Source organism: Fistularia commersonii, chromosome 23 (genome assembly GCF_037954325.1).
Source record: "Fistularia commersonii isolate RoL2024-O1a breed Wild chromosome 23, RoL_Fcom_v1.0, whole genome shotgun sequence".
NCBI lineage: Eukaryota > Metazoa > Chordata > Actinopteri > Syngnathiformes > Fistulariidae > Fistularia > Fistularia commersonii.
The window spans coordinates 2,770,151-2,787,292 of record NC_141306.1 but is presented as its reverse complement, the minus strand read 5'-3'; the positions used below and the strand labels follow the sequence as shown (position 1 = coordinate 2,787,292).

General features: G+C 41.0%; 1 protein-coding gene across 1 annotated transcript; it reads left to right on the top strand.

Annotated features, from left to right (window-relative positions):
- Nucleotides 1-167: 167 nt before the first annotated feature.
- On the top strand, nt 168-8,347 carry june (JunE proto-oncogene, AP-1 transcription factor subunit). Its single transcript, XM_086170493.1, has 2 exons — nt 168-265; nt 7,041-8,347. The coding sequence occupies exon 2, from the start codon at nt 7,167-7,169 to the stop codon at nt 8,199-8,201; it is 1,035 nt and encodes a 344-aa protein (XP_086026619.1). The 5' UTR covers nt 168-265; nt 7,041-7,166; the 3' UTR covers nt 8,202-8,347.
- Nucleotides 8,348-17,142: the final 8,795 nt, after the last annotated feature.

Sequence of the window (17,142 nt, the reverse complement as noted above, 5' to 3'; positions counted from 1 at the left end):
ACTCCATTATTGCAAGTATCTCACCAGCTGAACCAGTGTGATTAAAACAGATTAAACGTCATTATGGAAAGTTATTGTATGTGGATAAACGTGGTTAAACTGGACGTCAGACTGAGTCATTTATAATTAGAGAGAGAGAGAAAAAGAGAAAGAGAAAGAGAGAGAGAGAGAGAGAGAGTGCATGTGTGCGTGTACGCGCAGGCTGACTGTCTGACTCACTCTCCCGACGCACGGATGCTCCGGCAGCAGCTCCGCCGTCCTCCCGGTGAGTACCGACCGTCACCGCGGCTCCGGAGGGGACGCACGGCCGTCCCGCGGTCCGGTTCGACCCCCCGTCCCCCCGTCCTCCCTTCCAGCCCACCCTCCTCCTCCTCCTCCTCCTCCCCGGACCGGGGGAGAGTTCGCGGCCGCGCAGGGAACTTTAAGGTGCCGGTAGGCTGGATGGAGGTCCGGGGGGGAACCGACCGTCGCACCCCGGTAGAGTTCACGACGAGTAATACTATACTAATTTTTTTTTTTTTAAACAAACAAACCAGAAAACAAATTTAAAGCTTTCGGATGATGATGTTTCATTTGAAGTGAAATGTAGTGTGGAAAAAAATAATTTTTTAAGTGATAATTGGCTTCTGCTTTGTTTACTCCGCGCATCCCCGCCAAGAGCCGTTTAAAGTAAATAAATGCGATCGGAGGATGGAAATGCAAAGATGTTGTCTTTACATTTCTCTTATCCTCTTATCATACCCGCTGTCCCACCGGTACGTGTGTTTTTTGTTTTTTTTTTAATTTTTTTTGTTTTTTTTTTTTTGCAAGGGATTCACACAAACCCCCCCTGCGGGTACTTTGAACGCCTCGGACTCGCAAACCTCGAGATGGGCTACCGAGGAAACTGTCCTGGAGAGAAAAGTGTTTTATTTACAGTTGTGTGACAGGAAATACCAAGGGATTGTTGGGTCGTTTCGAAGTGTCTGTCATAGTTTGACCACTAGAGTGCACTGACAGTAAGAGGTGGGCAGTGAAACGTGCAAGCGCTTCTCTTGTGCTGCAAGGTGGTGTTGTTCTTAAATCAGTGTTTCAGACGCGGTAGAAAAGCAAAAAACTTAGGGTAAAAATGCCTCTGTGGTGCTTAGAGAGGACTTAAATTCAACTTTCAAGGTTTTAAATAAGAGCAATCAACAAATGCCTCCTGTTCTTCGGTAGAATCTGCAAAGTATGTATTAATATCTTAAAGCGACTTCACACCAAAATGTGAACTTCACGTGTCTCCATGGTGCTTGAGTGCGATATACAAAAAAAAAAAAAAAAAAAAAAAAAAAAACAAGCAGCAGGTGAAATGACTGATTTTTCCGGCGGTGTGAATGACAGAATGTTGTACGCCCCTTATTACGTAGGCCGGTGATCCGGACTGGTAACCGGGTTAAACCCTGCTACCATGCGGATACACACTATGACTGAATGAATGATGCTTTTGTCATTGCTGGGAGGAGCAGAATATTTTGGAAGTGCTCCAATTTTCGGTAGATGCGGGAACGTACATATGACATCTACGATCTTTTATTTGCAGCTGGAGCTGTCCACTTGGAAAAGTCAGAATAGATTTATATGGCGCCGAATCTAATGACACTTAACACGTAGAGCAGGTCTGGAACACAAGAGTTACTCAACTTGTTTAAAATTTGGAAACACCCCAAACTAGTATTCAACGCCAGATAACGCTCTTAGATACCAGTAAAGTAATATTACAAGCCCTCCATTGGGATTTAAACGATTCCTGCAATAATTTGATTAAGGCAAATCATCTGCCTCGAGGAATTATTAAATACAGTGTTACTATTTCACAGGGTTTAGTGTTATTTTTGTTGCACGACTAAAGTTAGCATACGCTATGAACATAACCGTAGACTGGAAGGACGGCCGACAGAGACAAAAGCAGCGGCGAGGAAAGGCAAGATTCACCCCGACGGAAACGACAAGACGAATAAAAAGTCAAGACCGTTACAAGCGGAGCTGAGAACAAAAAAAAAAAAAAAAACACAGTACAGTGTGTTTATTGTAAAATGGAATTAGCATTCCACAACAGCATCTCCTCCGTGTCGCAACATCTCAACAGGAAGCATCTGCGGACTGTCCCTTTTTTTTTTTTAAATCAGATTCCACTATTAATCATCAGAACAGTCGGTAGATTACTCGATTTAAAAAAAAAAACGATAAATAGCTGCAACCCTACTTTCCACGTTGTCAGTGGTAAAGATGTGTTGGAAAGGACCGGTGGACTACGTGAGACGTTCGTTCCTGTTTGGACGCCGATGATTCTTACAAAAAAAAAAAAAAAAGACGATGAGCTGTCGGACTTTGTTACTTTAAAAATCAGACATTTCTCGCTCACTTCCTGCTGTAACCGTCCAGCTCCGAGGAAGAGAGGAAGGAGGCTGAGCATCTGACTGCTTCTGCTAGGATCTTAAAGTAAAAAGTGAACGGACGGGTCAAGACTGAAAGTAGTAACCTGGGGGAGGACGAGTGTGAAAACCAGCGTTGCTCACGTAAATCTGCTGACTAATAAATACCCTCTGTGGATTACCTCGAGAAAATGGGCCGTTATTATAAACGGGAAACATGCTTCGGCGAGATGCAAAAAAAAAAAAAAAAAAAACAGAAAGACCGATTCGGTCCAGGAAACGGGGATACCATCTGTTTGGCTGATAATCCGGGAGCATGGCTGCCAAATCAATAACAAAGTATGAAGAAATGTGTGTGTTCCAGTTGTGTGACAGCAGTGTGATGAAATCCATCACATGACAAAGACAAAACACAGACACACACACAAAAAAAAAATATATATATATAGAAAAAAACCCCAACCAAAAAACCCCATTGGGGTTACACGTATATTTCATTCTGAATCACATTGCAGGTATTAACAATATTAACAATATATAAAAGCGCTCATTTAAACAGGCCCTGCCGTGGTTCCCCGTTTTTGAAAAAGGTCCGATCTAACGGTGATGACCTTCAATTAACGTTAAGTTTGCCGACGTCACGGTCCCGTTAGCCTTGTCACAGCGTTTTCTCCAGCAGGCCTCGGGGCGGCAGAGTGTGAAGCGATAGGGAAAACACACGGCGCCTTCCAGTCAGGGGTCGCGGTTCCCCGACAGAAATCCCGAACCCGCAAGTGAAGGAGCTCAAGGAACCGTCTTGTTCTCAAGTAATTTGGACGAAGTGTGAGCTTGACTGACGGGTCGGTTTATCATCAGCGGCAGCAGCGTTGCAGGTACCGCAAGGATATTTTTATGGTGAAGACAGAACGAAGCCGGAGGAAAAGGCTCCACTAATTCTCACGAGCGATGGGTTTCCTTGCTGAAGGAATGAGCGAAGGGATGCATGTGGCTAAAATGAGTTTCTACCACAGGGTGGCCGGGTTTGGTTTTATTTTTATTTTTTTTGAACATTTATTAGAACAGGTTCCTTAACAGAGTCATACACATTCTTACTAAACCTCATAACAAGATACACATTATACAATATTCTTTATAGGTTACTTATTTCCCCAATAGCAAGCGAAAAATAAAATTCAAAAAAAAAAAAAAAAACACAAAAAAACATCTAACTCAGTCAAATAGAGATAATATCTTCAACTCTCCAAATATTTTTTAATGGGTGCCCATTTGTCAATATATAGGTTTGTCTGAAGTCGTAAGTTTGCTGTTATGCGTTCCATGCAGTTTCCATCCTTAAGTCTCTGACGCCGCTGGTCCAGGGTAGGTTTGTGGGGTTTGAGCCATTTTACTGTGATCATTTTATGTGCAATTAATGGAAGAACTCTAAGCGAAAACGCCTGTTTTTTCCTTAAATCGCTTGTTGATGCTGTACCCATAATAAATTGCTGTGGATCAATTGGTCTGTTTAATTTTAAAATCTCACGGGTTTGGTTTTAGAGAAGGTGAGATACTTGGATGGTCCTTCTTTTGTCAAATGGGCTCAGGATGGTTTGACGCCTCTTAACCCTCATATTATGTTAAGGGTCAATTTGACCCAGTGGGTGAAATGGGTCAAATTGATCCTTAACATAATGTAAGGGTTAACAAGAATACTCTGGTCCAACTGGTCTCTTTGGTCGACAGCAATATTTACCACTACAACCTGAACTCGGTTAAGTGATCAGCAATAGATTGGTGGATGGATGGGCTGGTAGTCAACACTAACTAGAATTAGATTGTTTTTTCCGGACTAGAAGCCGCTACTTTTTTTCACAGGCTTGAACACTTGGGCTTAAACAACGCTGCGGCTAATTTATGGATTTTTTTTGGGCTAACTAGCTTAGCGCCGCCAAAACATTTAGCCTCGTCACATCTGACCAATGAAATGACCGTGAAACACCGAAGAAGACGATTTTAACGGTTTTATTGCTCCCATGAGGAAGACCAAGATGGTGATTGGCTGGAATAGGACAAAGCGAGGATGGAAAATGGATAGACTTTTCCTCGTGTTATTTATTATCCATCTTTTTCCATCAGCCGGAACTGTTTGGAAAAAAGCATTTTCCAGTACATATTTGTGGATGTTATATTGAATTAAAAGTAAAAAAAAAATGCTTCTGTGTAAATATCTCATGTTACGATGTGGACACCTGCAGCCTATATATGTAAACATATAATTATATAGTTATTTTTAGCCGGTGCGGCTTATATTTAGATGCGTTCAATAGTCTGGAAAGTGCGGTAAGCCTTTTGTAACGAGAAGGTCATAAACGCTATTTTAAGAATGAAAATCTGAGAGAATAGTGGAAAAAAAATGACGTTTCAGCATCATGTGTTTGCTGTGCCGGGAAACCAAAATACAAGTTCCCTCTTACAGCGTACGGCGTCACAAAGCACAGATACTGGAATGGTGAGTTAAGGGAAGTTCAACCCACGTTTGTCAAAATCACAACGCAGGACAAAACACCATGGCAACTGATGCTTTGAGAGTAAACTTTTATGAGCTGAAACAATGAGTTAAGCACAGAACGCCTTGCATTTGTTGATCTCACAGGTCGTCATTGAAAATGACAACCTGGTTAAATAAATAAATGATAATTAGTTAGTAATGTGACTAGTATGTAGTTTAAAACAAATACATATGTGATCATTTTTAATTACAAATCAGAAGGTCTATTCATTTATACATTCATTTAGTTTTGCAATGTATAGCTGCAGACAGTGACTCGTTCTTTCAACCAAATAATGTTTTCTCGACCCAAATACATCAATGCATCGCTAATAACTATATTTTTGATACAAAAATCAGTGTTTTCGGACCCCCTCAGATCCGACACTAACTCTTGGAGTTCTGTTACATCAATGGATGCCTCAACACGTATGACTGATTCATGCAGTTACACTTATTGTGTAGAAACTCATCACAATGTTAAACAATTTTAGAAAGAAAAGTTAGTTGGATAGTTTGGTCAGTTTTTCGGCATTTCATTTCACTCTCCTTGCTGTGTCGACATGCCTGAGTGTTGATATACGTCACACATATCAAGCTCAGTGACCAGGTCAAAGGTCAGCTGGGAGAGTAAGCATTAATCTGAATGTTTAACCCGAGGCACCTTACAGCTGTTTGGCGGCGTTTCCATGTGAGGCAATGATGGCAAACAGTCGTGAAGTTTTGACCGGCCTCAGAAAACTACATTCTTTGAAGGAGTAATAGGAACATAGCAGTCAGGGAAGCGGTGGAGCTGAAGCTTTTCCCTCGGACAGGTCGCCAGACCATCACAGAGCCACACATGGAAACACGCAACCAGTTCAATCTCGTTCACTTGTCGAGGCGGTTCGGGGTGTCCGATGAACCCCAGGCATGTTTTTGGACCGGAGGAGGAAACCGGAGATCACTGAGATCACTGAGATCACTGAGATCACGCCAAACAGAAAGTCCTACGGTCGGAATAAGACCGGGGACCTTCTTGCTGCGAGGCGGAAGCGTAAACCGCTGTGCCACCTTATAGGAACGTTTCCGTCAACTTTTTCAAGAGAAATTTACCACCATTACCCCATTTTAGGACTAATAGCTTCGCTATCGTATTGCTTTATTAGGATTCTGTGTAGTAATTCAGACCGCTTTCTGAAAATCCTCTACGACATTAATTTATTAATGCGGAGAGTTTGGTTCCAACCTGGGCAGCTGACAGAAGACATAAATATGTGGTGATGGGAGGCCTGGCTGAGCATTGTGTGATTTTTTTTTGTGGAAAATCCTAAATTTGGATGGTCATTTCCCGACAGGAGCTCTGGCATGGCGCTCTTTTCTCATCCATGCGTCCTGTTTCGGAGTCTGACGCTCGGCACATTAAAAAGCTCCGGGGATTGTCCAGCCCTTCTGCGGCACCTGATTTACTTATTACATTCGATTTGTTTGATTTTGAAAGCGACACATATATGTTGAGGGGGAAATTTCCTTAAACACGAGACGTGATATTAAAAATAAAAAATGTATTCATCGTTCGTCGTTTGTTATGTCGAAGAGAGGGACGCTACTTTCAACATGCAAACTAGCGAAATAGCTCGCGTCGCAACAAAAATCAAAAAGTTTAAATCGAACACTCGCAGAGCAACCGGCTGGCTTTCGCAGCAGCGGCGGAGAGAGACGCTCCTGCAGATGCAACTTTCCAACCGGCCAAACCGTCTCCTGGACGGACCGTCGCACAAACTCCGATAGCGCGCGCCTTTTGAAATCCGTCGCTCGGATTTTGGTGACGGCGTGTTTTCCTTTGGCTCGACATATGGAGGAGGTATGGCCGCTTGCGGTCCGCCTCAAGCACCCCCTTCCTTTTCAGCCTCTGAATCTCGTGATTTTCCGAGATTAAACAAATACATATGTGGGAAAAAGTCACAGATGTGCTCAAAAGTTTAAACACGATGGTGAAAACTTGCACATTTATGGGATGAAAAGTGGAAATCGATGCCGGGTTTGAACTGCTTTTCCATCGACCTGTGTTTCTGTCGCACCGGTTTCCTCAAATCTAACCTTTCTGTTCTTCACTCTGATTTGTGTTTCTTTCCTGCAAGGACTCTTCTTCTACTCGTCCTTCCGCTTTCATCCTCCGGCCGCCGACGTCAGTGGAACCGTTCAATCCCCGCTGATATTCAGGCTAATCTGATTATGAAGATTTCCTCTGGGACGCCTCCTCATCAATGACAGCCAGGATGGACACTCCTTTCTACCACGACGACTCCTCCGCCGTCCCCCATTTCAACCAGTTTGCCGAATATGAGCGATACGCGGGGAACAAGATGCTGATGAGTAAGAAGGCGATGTCGATGGCGGGTAGCCATCATTTCCCCGGCGGCGGCGGCGGCACGGCGGGAGGGAGGGGTACGAACCACAACAACCTCGGACTCGCCGGGAACGGCTCTCTCATGACTTCCGCATCCTCAGCGCAGCCTTCCGGTGATATGAACTTACTGAAGCTGGCGTCGCCGGATTTGGAACACCTGATCATCCAGTCTAACCAGGGGCTGGTCACCACCAGTCCTGTGCCAAATGCCAACAACCCCTTCATGTATCGCAGCCAGGCTACCAATGAGCAAGAAGGATTCGCCGACGGTTTTGTGAAAGCTCTCGCGGACCTCCATAAGCAGAACCAGCTGGTAGGAGGCGCCATGTCCCCGTCCCCGTCCTCCAATGTCTCCCTGCAGGCATCCTACCAGAGGAACCTGATGTCCACCGGCGATATGCCCATCTACACCAACCTCAGCAACTACAACCCGGGCCAGATGGGATACCCCGGGGGTCAGATGGGATACGGCGGTAGCTCAGGCCACGCCGGAGCCCCTCAGTCCCACCCCAGAGGTTTGGATGCTCCTCAGACCGTCCCTGAGGTGCCTCATCCCCAGGGAGACCCCACATCCCCGCCGTCGCTCTCCCCGATCGACCTCGAGACGCAGGAGCGAATTAAAGCCGAGCGCAAGAAGCTTCGCAATCGCATCGCGGCGTCCAAATGCCGTAAGCGGAAGCTGGAGAGAATTTCCCGTCTGGAGGAGAAGGTGAAAGTCCTGAAGAGTCAGAACCTGGACCTGGCCTCCACCGCCGCCATGCTACGAGAGCAGGTCGCGCAGCTCAAACAGAAAGTCATGAGCCACGTCACCAACGGATGCCAGATATCCGTCGGTTCGGGCGCCAAGTCGGCAGGAGTCGGCGGCCCGAGCAGCGAAGAGTCCAGCTGCTGAGGAGACGAGCTCGCCGAAGAACCACAGCATACTTTTACGGTTTTGGGGGATTTAACTCCTGCTTGCTGTGAGCAGAGAAATAGTGTCAGTAACGCCTCCGTCGAACCGGACGATGATTATCGGACAGTATCGGCTCATCGCCGTGGGTCGTCCGAGCAGAGGGGGCAGGACGAGGACAGGAGGGGTGGGAAACCCCGGATGTCACTGTGACCTAAAACTGACAGTGATGGCACACAGATTAACTTATTTGGGGGGGGAAAAAAAAAAAAAAAAAAAAGTGGAACATTTTTTTTTTTTCAGTTATATTGATAAAAAAACCATGTTTTAAAATGTCACTGTCGCATTTCATGGGGACTTTTATACATCAGACCGGAGTTGAGAGAAATCTCCCAACACTTGGATGACAATGTAATCATTTTGCAGAAGTTATTTGAGGTCATTCTCCGATTTGAGCGGTGTAATCTGATTACCGCGATCTTTTCACACCGGCATCCAGGTTCGCTCCGGTCGAGAAACGCTCGGCCGACGGTCGAAGTTGATTTTTCGAACGCGTCTCAGTGTTTAATTCCTTCTCTGCTGCTGGGAGTTACAGAAATCTTTCAAGATAGATTTTGAACGAGTGCGAGGAGGCCGACGGAAACGTCTCCCATTTGTATCTTTGCAGAAACGCAGACTGTCGGGGCCGAACATCTGCTAACAAGGACATCTGCATCCAGTTTAGAAACCAATGTGTGCAACTTTATTATGTCTGTCCTTGCTTTGCAAAATCACTTCTTATCTCACTTTTTTAAACCTTTGGACTAAATACAATACTGATGCTGGTTCAGATTTTATTTGCCGCTCATCAGCAGGCTAATTTGTTCAAGCTCTGCGGCTGCAATAATGTAAAAGAGAACGATAAAAAAGATTATTGTGGACTTGAAGCATTTCTAAACCCATTTATTCCCTTGAAAAATCTTTGTTCGGATAAAAAAAAAAAAAAAAAAAGTGGAAGCATTTCTTCTTGTAATAATAATGATAGAAATGCAGTTGACTTTGTTATTGCAAAACTTTTAATGCACTATAAAAGAACAAAATACCTATGTTTTCTGTTTGCAAGTCAGTCAAAAGGATTTCTTTCTGCCACGGCAATGTTAAAAATACTCAGAGGAAGGCGACAAAACCTTTCTGATATCTGTAAATAATTTGCAATCAATCATATCATTCAGAATCAGTGAGTATTTTTGTTATACATTGATTTTTTTTTTTCCTGGCAGAATTGAGAATTGTTGATTGTGATATAAAAATGACCTTGGAAGGGGAAGAGGACACACACACACACACACACACACACACACACACACACACACACACGAATTTAGCCGCTGACCAAGATGTATTTTACAGTTTGAATAAATGATCAATGAGCCTTTGTGGAAAGAGCTTTGGAGGCTGAATCTGAGATCTACATGTAAAAGATCCTGTTTCTAACTGCGAGCTGCACACTTTGGATAAATGGTGCACGATTGTGTGTCTGTTGCGACAACAAAATAACGAAAACTCTGCATGCAGAGGAAAAAAAAGGTCTCCGTAGATATTGGAAATAACCTTTGAGTGAAAATACAGGTTGATTGCTAATCCATCTGTTCAGGGTCCACATGCAGCTCATAGTTTGAGCGGACCAGTGTGTGTTATTGTTTGATAACTGCACATTTTTTTTGTAACTTGAGTTGCATGTGTGAATTTAGGTGATTAGATTTGGTCAAATTCAGTCCATTACATCTCAGTGCAGCTGTTTGCTTAAAAAAAAGGAAGACGAAACTTTAAGTCACTTCATGGATTTATATTTTCATACATGAATGCAACCAAAATGTAATCATATCTTACTATGTAAATTTGTATTTGGTAACATCGCTCTAACAATAGAATAATAAAAAATAAATGATTATGTTTATACCAGTTATTACAGAACACAAGGGTCTTAATTAGCACTGAATTTTAATCTCAATAACATTTTAATTTGTGAATTAGCTTTACTAATACAACTAATGCAGGACTGCAGTAGTTTAGTACGATAGTACTGTGGTTTTCAGCTCAAAATTAACTTTACAGGGCAAGTTAAGTTAAAATTCGGCAGGTATAATTGAGTTTTCACATTAACAATTTAAAGGTTGTTTGGATTACTCCATTACTCCACTGCTGTTACATAATAAACCGTATTGCTTTTTGCCAACCCTGCATTTTGCAATCAACAGCTTACGGCATAGTCATGATTACAAATCGCATACAAATGTCAAAAACTATATCACACGTTGTGTTCAAGCCGCTTCGCACCAAAAAAAATGAGGCAGACGTTACAAAAACTGTCGATTATCTGTGAGTAACTATATAATGCTTTGTAAGATTTTCTATTTCTGCAGAGTTCAGCACCGACTTAACCGTCCGGCCACCGCATTCTCGTCAACGACACGCCACGTTCGGCTGTGCGGTCGCAGTATCCTGATGCTGTGACACCTGTTTTTTAACGGCGTGTCGGCCAGCGCGGCTTCTGTTATGAATGTGATCTTGTTTATCCTGACCTAAGAAGGAGGAGAGACCTCTGCTAGGTTCTCTGCTGAATATCTGCACTTCTCTGTGTTTTGGCTAGCTTCCTGCCGTGCCGTAACATATATCGGCGCACTTGTCGCGGGACCACGGTGTAATAATTTACTATAAACGTTGACAATAACAAGAGATCATATCTGGATTTTAGTAAAAACAAAACAATATTTTATGAATTTAATTACTATTTGCTGCAGGTTATATAACTTTTATCACTGGGGCAACAGCCATAGCCATATGGTTAAGGTACAGCCCAACAGATACAGTACTTTTATTTTTTTTTTTTGGCATATTGAAATGGAAAAGGTGAATTTCAAAATCAAACTTTGGAATTTCAGAATAAAATGTCTAAATATGTGCGCGTTTCAATTTGTAAGCAAATGTTTTGCATATGTATTGTTTTTTTTTTTTTTTTGTTTTGTTTTGCTTGTGAAAAGTTTTTCCGCTCGGAAAGTCAACTTTTGCAATTGAAAAGAAAGGTTTTAGATTTTATAAGCTATGACTTCGCCACAAAATCTTTTTCAATCACGCACGTTGAATCGCTAATGTACTTGACCTTTTTTTCATTTCTGCCATTGAGAGCTTTTATTGTCCATGGAAAATACAAAAGTCGTCCCGTTCGGCTGCGCTCGAGTGTGGAATGTGGACAAATGTGCCGCGCAGTCGAAACATGTGTTTAACATGAAACACTTCATGTGTCGCAGCAGAAACGGTTACGCCTCTTGTCCGTTGTGAGCCGCATTATGCTAAAAGCTAAACGTACAGTAAACTCATTTATACTTGAGAACCAGGAAAAAATGAAAACGTGGTCAATTTTGCAGTTTTTGTGTTTTCTGTCAGTGGGAGACTTTGGAAAATAATGCTGATGAACATCCAGCGAGTATTTATTTTTTTGAACTTGAAGGGGCTTTTTAATGCCTCTAATGATTCTATTTTTGTATAAATGTATACAAAAAAAAATGGCAATTAACACTGAACTGGTGTATGCTTGTGTGTGTGTGCGCGCGTGTGTGTGTGTGTGTGTGTGTGTGTGAATACAAGTTGTTAGGCACGTGTCTCTATTTATCACAAATATCTTTTGGTTTACGAACGTGTTTTTATTTGCTTCACACTGTTATGCTGTGTAAATGTTTGTGTAAATATACTAGTGATGAAAACACGCAGTTGAAGTGGTTATTATCTGGTGCTTTTATTTTTCCGGCCCGAACGCCATGTTGCACGGCCCCATCAAAATTCATCTCAAATTTCGTTATCATTGCTGGATTTTTTTAGTTAAATTAAGTCAATTTATAGGTAGTTTCATGATAATATATTTAATATTACTTTTTATGTTTATATGTTGATTTTGGGGCAATTTATTCAGGAACTTGGGGTTTCTTGCTGACGATTTTTAACTTAATTTCTCGCTGATTTGGATGCAAAGATTTATGCAAATTTATGTCAACTGTTGGCTGCCAACAGGTTACAGTTTGATCAGAAATGCAATTAGCACAGATTAGTTAATTGACGTAGAAAACTAAAATAGATACAGGGCTACAGACTTGGGCAAGAGATAGTGAGGATTATTTTAAGAGAAATAAAAGAACTGGTAACTGTAAGGTAAACGCTCTTGATTCCTTCTTGATTTGTGTCTTAATCATGGGTAAAATAGGTCTAATAACCTTTAAATTAAAATAGTCAAAACACTGTGGTGCAGTGGGGAGGAAGGCGTGACAGCAAGTTACAGCCACTGATTGCCTTCCTTAGACGGGATTCTATCCTGAGTGTTTCGAAATTTAAATCCACTGTCATGATTTGAATTCATGTTTTTTTTTTTATGTTGAGACATTTAGCGATTATTGTAATCACAAAGTAGGTCATCCAGTTCCTCTTAACGTCCCAAAGAAGGAGCCCGATTAGGAAGCTTTCTAGTTTCATTTTCACAATAGAGACAGAAACCCAGGCCTGCACATCAGCTTGACATCTTTCACAGACAATATTCAGACTTTAAATTAATGGAGTATTTTAAGATGATACACGACAACAAACATGTACCTCTGCTGAATTGTCATTTTAAGGTCACACTGAGAAAATGCTATTACTTTTGACGCACACAGAAAAGCTGATGTTAAGCTCTGATTGAGGATTTAAATTCTTTTAAAGCTACTATTTCTGCACATATTACCTCTGACAATTAGCATTCATTAAAATGAGAGGTAGCTTTAACCATTACCAATCATAATTTGCAACAAAAGGTGTTGCTATAAAAATGAAGTGCAAAAAAATCTGCATTCCAAATATCCAGGTAGTGACAAGAAACACGTTTTGCTAAGAATAATTGCGCCGCGTACTTGTCTGATCACCACTGACATTCCCAAATAACGCCTGTGACGTGACGTTAGCCAAACGCTAATAATAAAAAACAATATAATATAAATGCATCACACATTGGGTGATATTTCCCAAGGAATGGGCTGTCTCTCCACAAAAAAAAAAAGAATGTTAACTACAAAATTCTGATCATACTTCGTAGCTCACAGTTGTTTTAACTCCTCATCTTCATGGCGTTCCAGCTGCAGGAAAGAGCTCCACGACTATTGGGAGAATAGGGAACGGTTCGAACCCATTAACAGATTTTGATAAATATTTTTATATCTAAGTGACATCTGAAAATGAATCCAATTACAACAGTATTTCTATATATATTAACTCGTGCATCTGAATGATCGTTGTGAGAGCGCTTTTTAATTTAACAGGTGAAAGGACTGAGTTGTTGTTGAGGACAGAAGCAAAGTGAGTCACCCAACGTGAATCACAGTGTTTATGAAAATCCCTGAATGATAGCTGTGTCAGGCAGTCATCAGTCAAACACATAGGTTGCTTCTGAAAACCTCCGACTGCTTTTAGAGGAAGATACACCTCGCTATCTCATCCTGACAGAACACACCTACTGTAGCACTTTTAAGCACCATATTTCATGAATCAGACAACCCTGTTATGTAGCATCAACCATAAATCCCATACGTCCAGGTTCTAGGAATCAAAAACAAACCAGAAATGTAACTCTGAATCTCTTTTTCCTAAACATCAGCTGACACATGGATGTACAAAGTATTACTCTATATTGTAGCGTTCCTTATTTAGAAAGAATCACAATGCAGTATCATCTATTTTCTGTATGTGTCTCATATAGCCAGCCATGCATGTGTCCACTGAATAAACACATACAATTTACACTCGTATTGCTTACTTATTGTAATGCTGTTTACTTTTTTTAAAGCTAATTTGAGATGCAATGTGAGAAATCAACACTTTTCACCATTTGGTTTTCTTCCAGTCACTGATGATAACCGAGAGACTTTGTGTCAATGAGAGCTGGATACAGTATTTGCTGCATGATGCCTTCTCATTGGTTTATGAAGCGAAAAAAAAAAAAAAAAGTACGATTTAGCGTCCGAGTACAAACCGCCACATTGTCCGGCTCAGGGAGCAAAAAAACACTTCCAAAGATTTTTACAATATAATGGGGATTTTTAAAAAGACATGGAGGTTTTTCGGCGGCTGCCCAGTCTTAATGTTACATCTCCAACATTACTTATTAACTCGAGCTGCTGTCCTTGTTTGGTGCGAAGGTGGTGGCCGAGACTCTTGGTTCTCTGACGGTGAAATTTAGTTTGATGAAAAGAGCCATTTTCCCTTGATTTGTCAAGTAGACTTATGGGAATCTTTTAAAGTGGAAGCAATCAGTGGGGAAAAAAAAAAAAAAAAAAAAAAATTGCACTGTTGATTATGAATCCACCATCATCATGTGAAAACATCCCACCAGTGTCCATGGAGTCAAGTGAGGGGTGTTTAGAAAAGCATGAGATTAAAACAAACTTTTAATGAGATTAGCTTTTAATTAGATTGCATCCTATAACGCGATCGCATTGTGACTTTGACGGCCCGATATTAAACACGTAGATAATAAAATGTGTTACAATGACAGCATAAAATTAACAGCAAAACAGCAAAATTAACCCTTGAGTTTTTTTCGAATTCTCATATGAACAGGACTGAGTGAACTAACAATTTCTATTTAAATACTTTAAGCATTTCAGACAGACCTATATCTTGACAAATGGGCACCCGTTAAAAAATATTTGGAGAGTTGAAGATATTATCTCTATTTGACTGAGTTAGATGTTTTTTTGTGTTTTTTTTTTTTGTTTTGTTTTTTTAGTTTTATTTTATTTTTCGCTTGCTATTGAGGAAATAAGTGACCTATAAAGAATATTGTATAATGTGTATCTTGTTATGAGGTTTTGTAAGAATGTGTATGACTCTGTTAAGGAACCTGTTCTAATAAATGTTCAAAAAAAAAAATACTTTCAGCATTAAATAGCAGGACAATAAATCTCCCGCCCTGCGATTGACTGGCAACCAGTCCAGGGTGGACCGCGGCTTTTGCCCGATGGCGGCTGGGATAGACTCCAGCATCCCCTATGACCCTGAGTAAAATAAGTGGTAGACAATGGATGGATGGATGCACGGAATAGATTATCTCATTTTCTGATTAGAAAACATCGGAATCAGCTTTTTAGGAACATCAGAGTTGAGAAAGTGATTTAGAGTAATATCAAAAAAAAGTACAAAGTCTACGATGGCATCTAAAAATGACACGGGAATAAACAGAGGTTTCTAGCAGACCTTTGGCAAGTTTGTTTTTTCTTTGTACTAACTTCAGACTTACAAAATAAAATATATTTTTTAAACTGCCTGAAAAATGTGTTGCTGTTTTTTCCATATTCTGCTCCAGATGGAGTGACCCACTTACTGACAGAGAGAAAGGCTCTGTGCCATTTCTGGTGACTAATACCCCCTCCACCCACACCTCAAAACACACACACACACACACACACACACACACACACACACACACACACACACACACACACATACACACACACGCACACACACGCTCGCGCATAGAGCAAGCTCTATTGGTCTATTCGCTGTCTTGTTGTTCCTCTCTGTCTCTGCTCTCTGATGATTGTGTTTGTTAAAAATAAAGATGTTTGTGAATAGATGAGTGTTGACAGTGAACCTCGACGCATCTACATATAGTTTTTGACTTTGTTAAAGTCAAAACTGTTTCATGTCAAGTCCAAGACTCCAAGTCTAAGGCAACAGATTTTTTTTTTTTCTTTTTAACAAAATCAATACATTAAACCACTTTGGATACCGTCATTGCAGAAATACGTTTTTCTTGAGGACATTTCATGTTTTTGACTCTATTCAAGTCATACAATACTTGGAGCACAGATGGCAGAATAAAAATAAATTACATCAATTGTACTAAAGTACAGTCCTCAACGGAAAAGCATTTTTATATGCAATTTATTTTGTTGGTTCACACAGATCTACATGTGTTTGTCAATGGAAGTCTTCCCATGTTTGTGTTATTTTGCGTTAAGATGGTTTCTTCGCTACATTAAATACACAAAAAAACTGCTACACTAATGTTTGACTGTGGATGTGAAGAGTTGGTGATCTTAAATGAGTTTCATCCTTTTGTTGTTTTTTTTTTTTTCAAAGCAAAACAGCAAGATCGTCTCCGTCACGCCGGCCAAGAAACGAACCGCGGCCTCTGCAGACGACTTCGACTCTTGCTTGGATCGGGTCTTAGGCATACACTGCTGATACGCTGTGGGGTAAACATTTTTTTTTTGCACTGTTTCCTTTTGAAAGTCAACTGTCCACCCATCAGTGTAACTCAAACACCCACTAAGTCAGAGACACGTTTCCACAGAAATTCTGTTTCCAAACAATTTTCAGTTATGCAGGAACTGTTGAGAAATATGAGGACAGCATGATAAATCTTTCACGGTATTTGTGCTACAAACAATACGAGAGCGAAAAAGACAAAAATCCAACCCTCTAGACGATACATATAATGACATGAACATTCTTTAATGTTAGAGTTTCAAATTACAGTCCTCAAATATATACCTACATCCATTTCTCTTTGCTTCTAGGAACACAAATCATTTATTCCGGTCAAACTTTTTAAAACTAATTTTGGAATTGATATTTCCCTTTTACAATAGATAGCCAAACTTTACATTGTCCACTCCTCGGATGATGCATTTCTGTCAGCAAGAGGGTTCGGCGAGCCCTTGAACCAATGTAATCTGTGTCTTTAGGGGAAGCGCTTAAAGCCTGTGTGACGTAATTTGGTGGTTTGGACGAGTTCTTGACGTGAGAATAGTTCTGCCAAAATGAACGCCGTTGACATGGACTGGATGGAAATTTTCAATCTGACGGCTTGGTCGTAACTGAAATAGCAGGTGTTCGACGTCAAAAAACATGAGTTGCCTAAATACTTGCAGAAGTAGATCTA

Bases quoted from the DNA above. Each gene is read 5' to 3' on its own strand.
- june (XM_086170493.1), top strand. From the start codon at position 7,167: ATGACAGCCAGGATGGACACTCCTTTCTACCACGACGACTCCTCCGCC.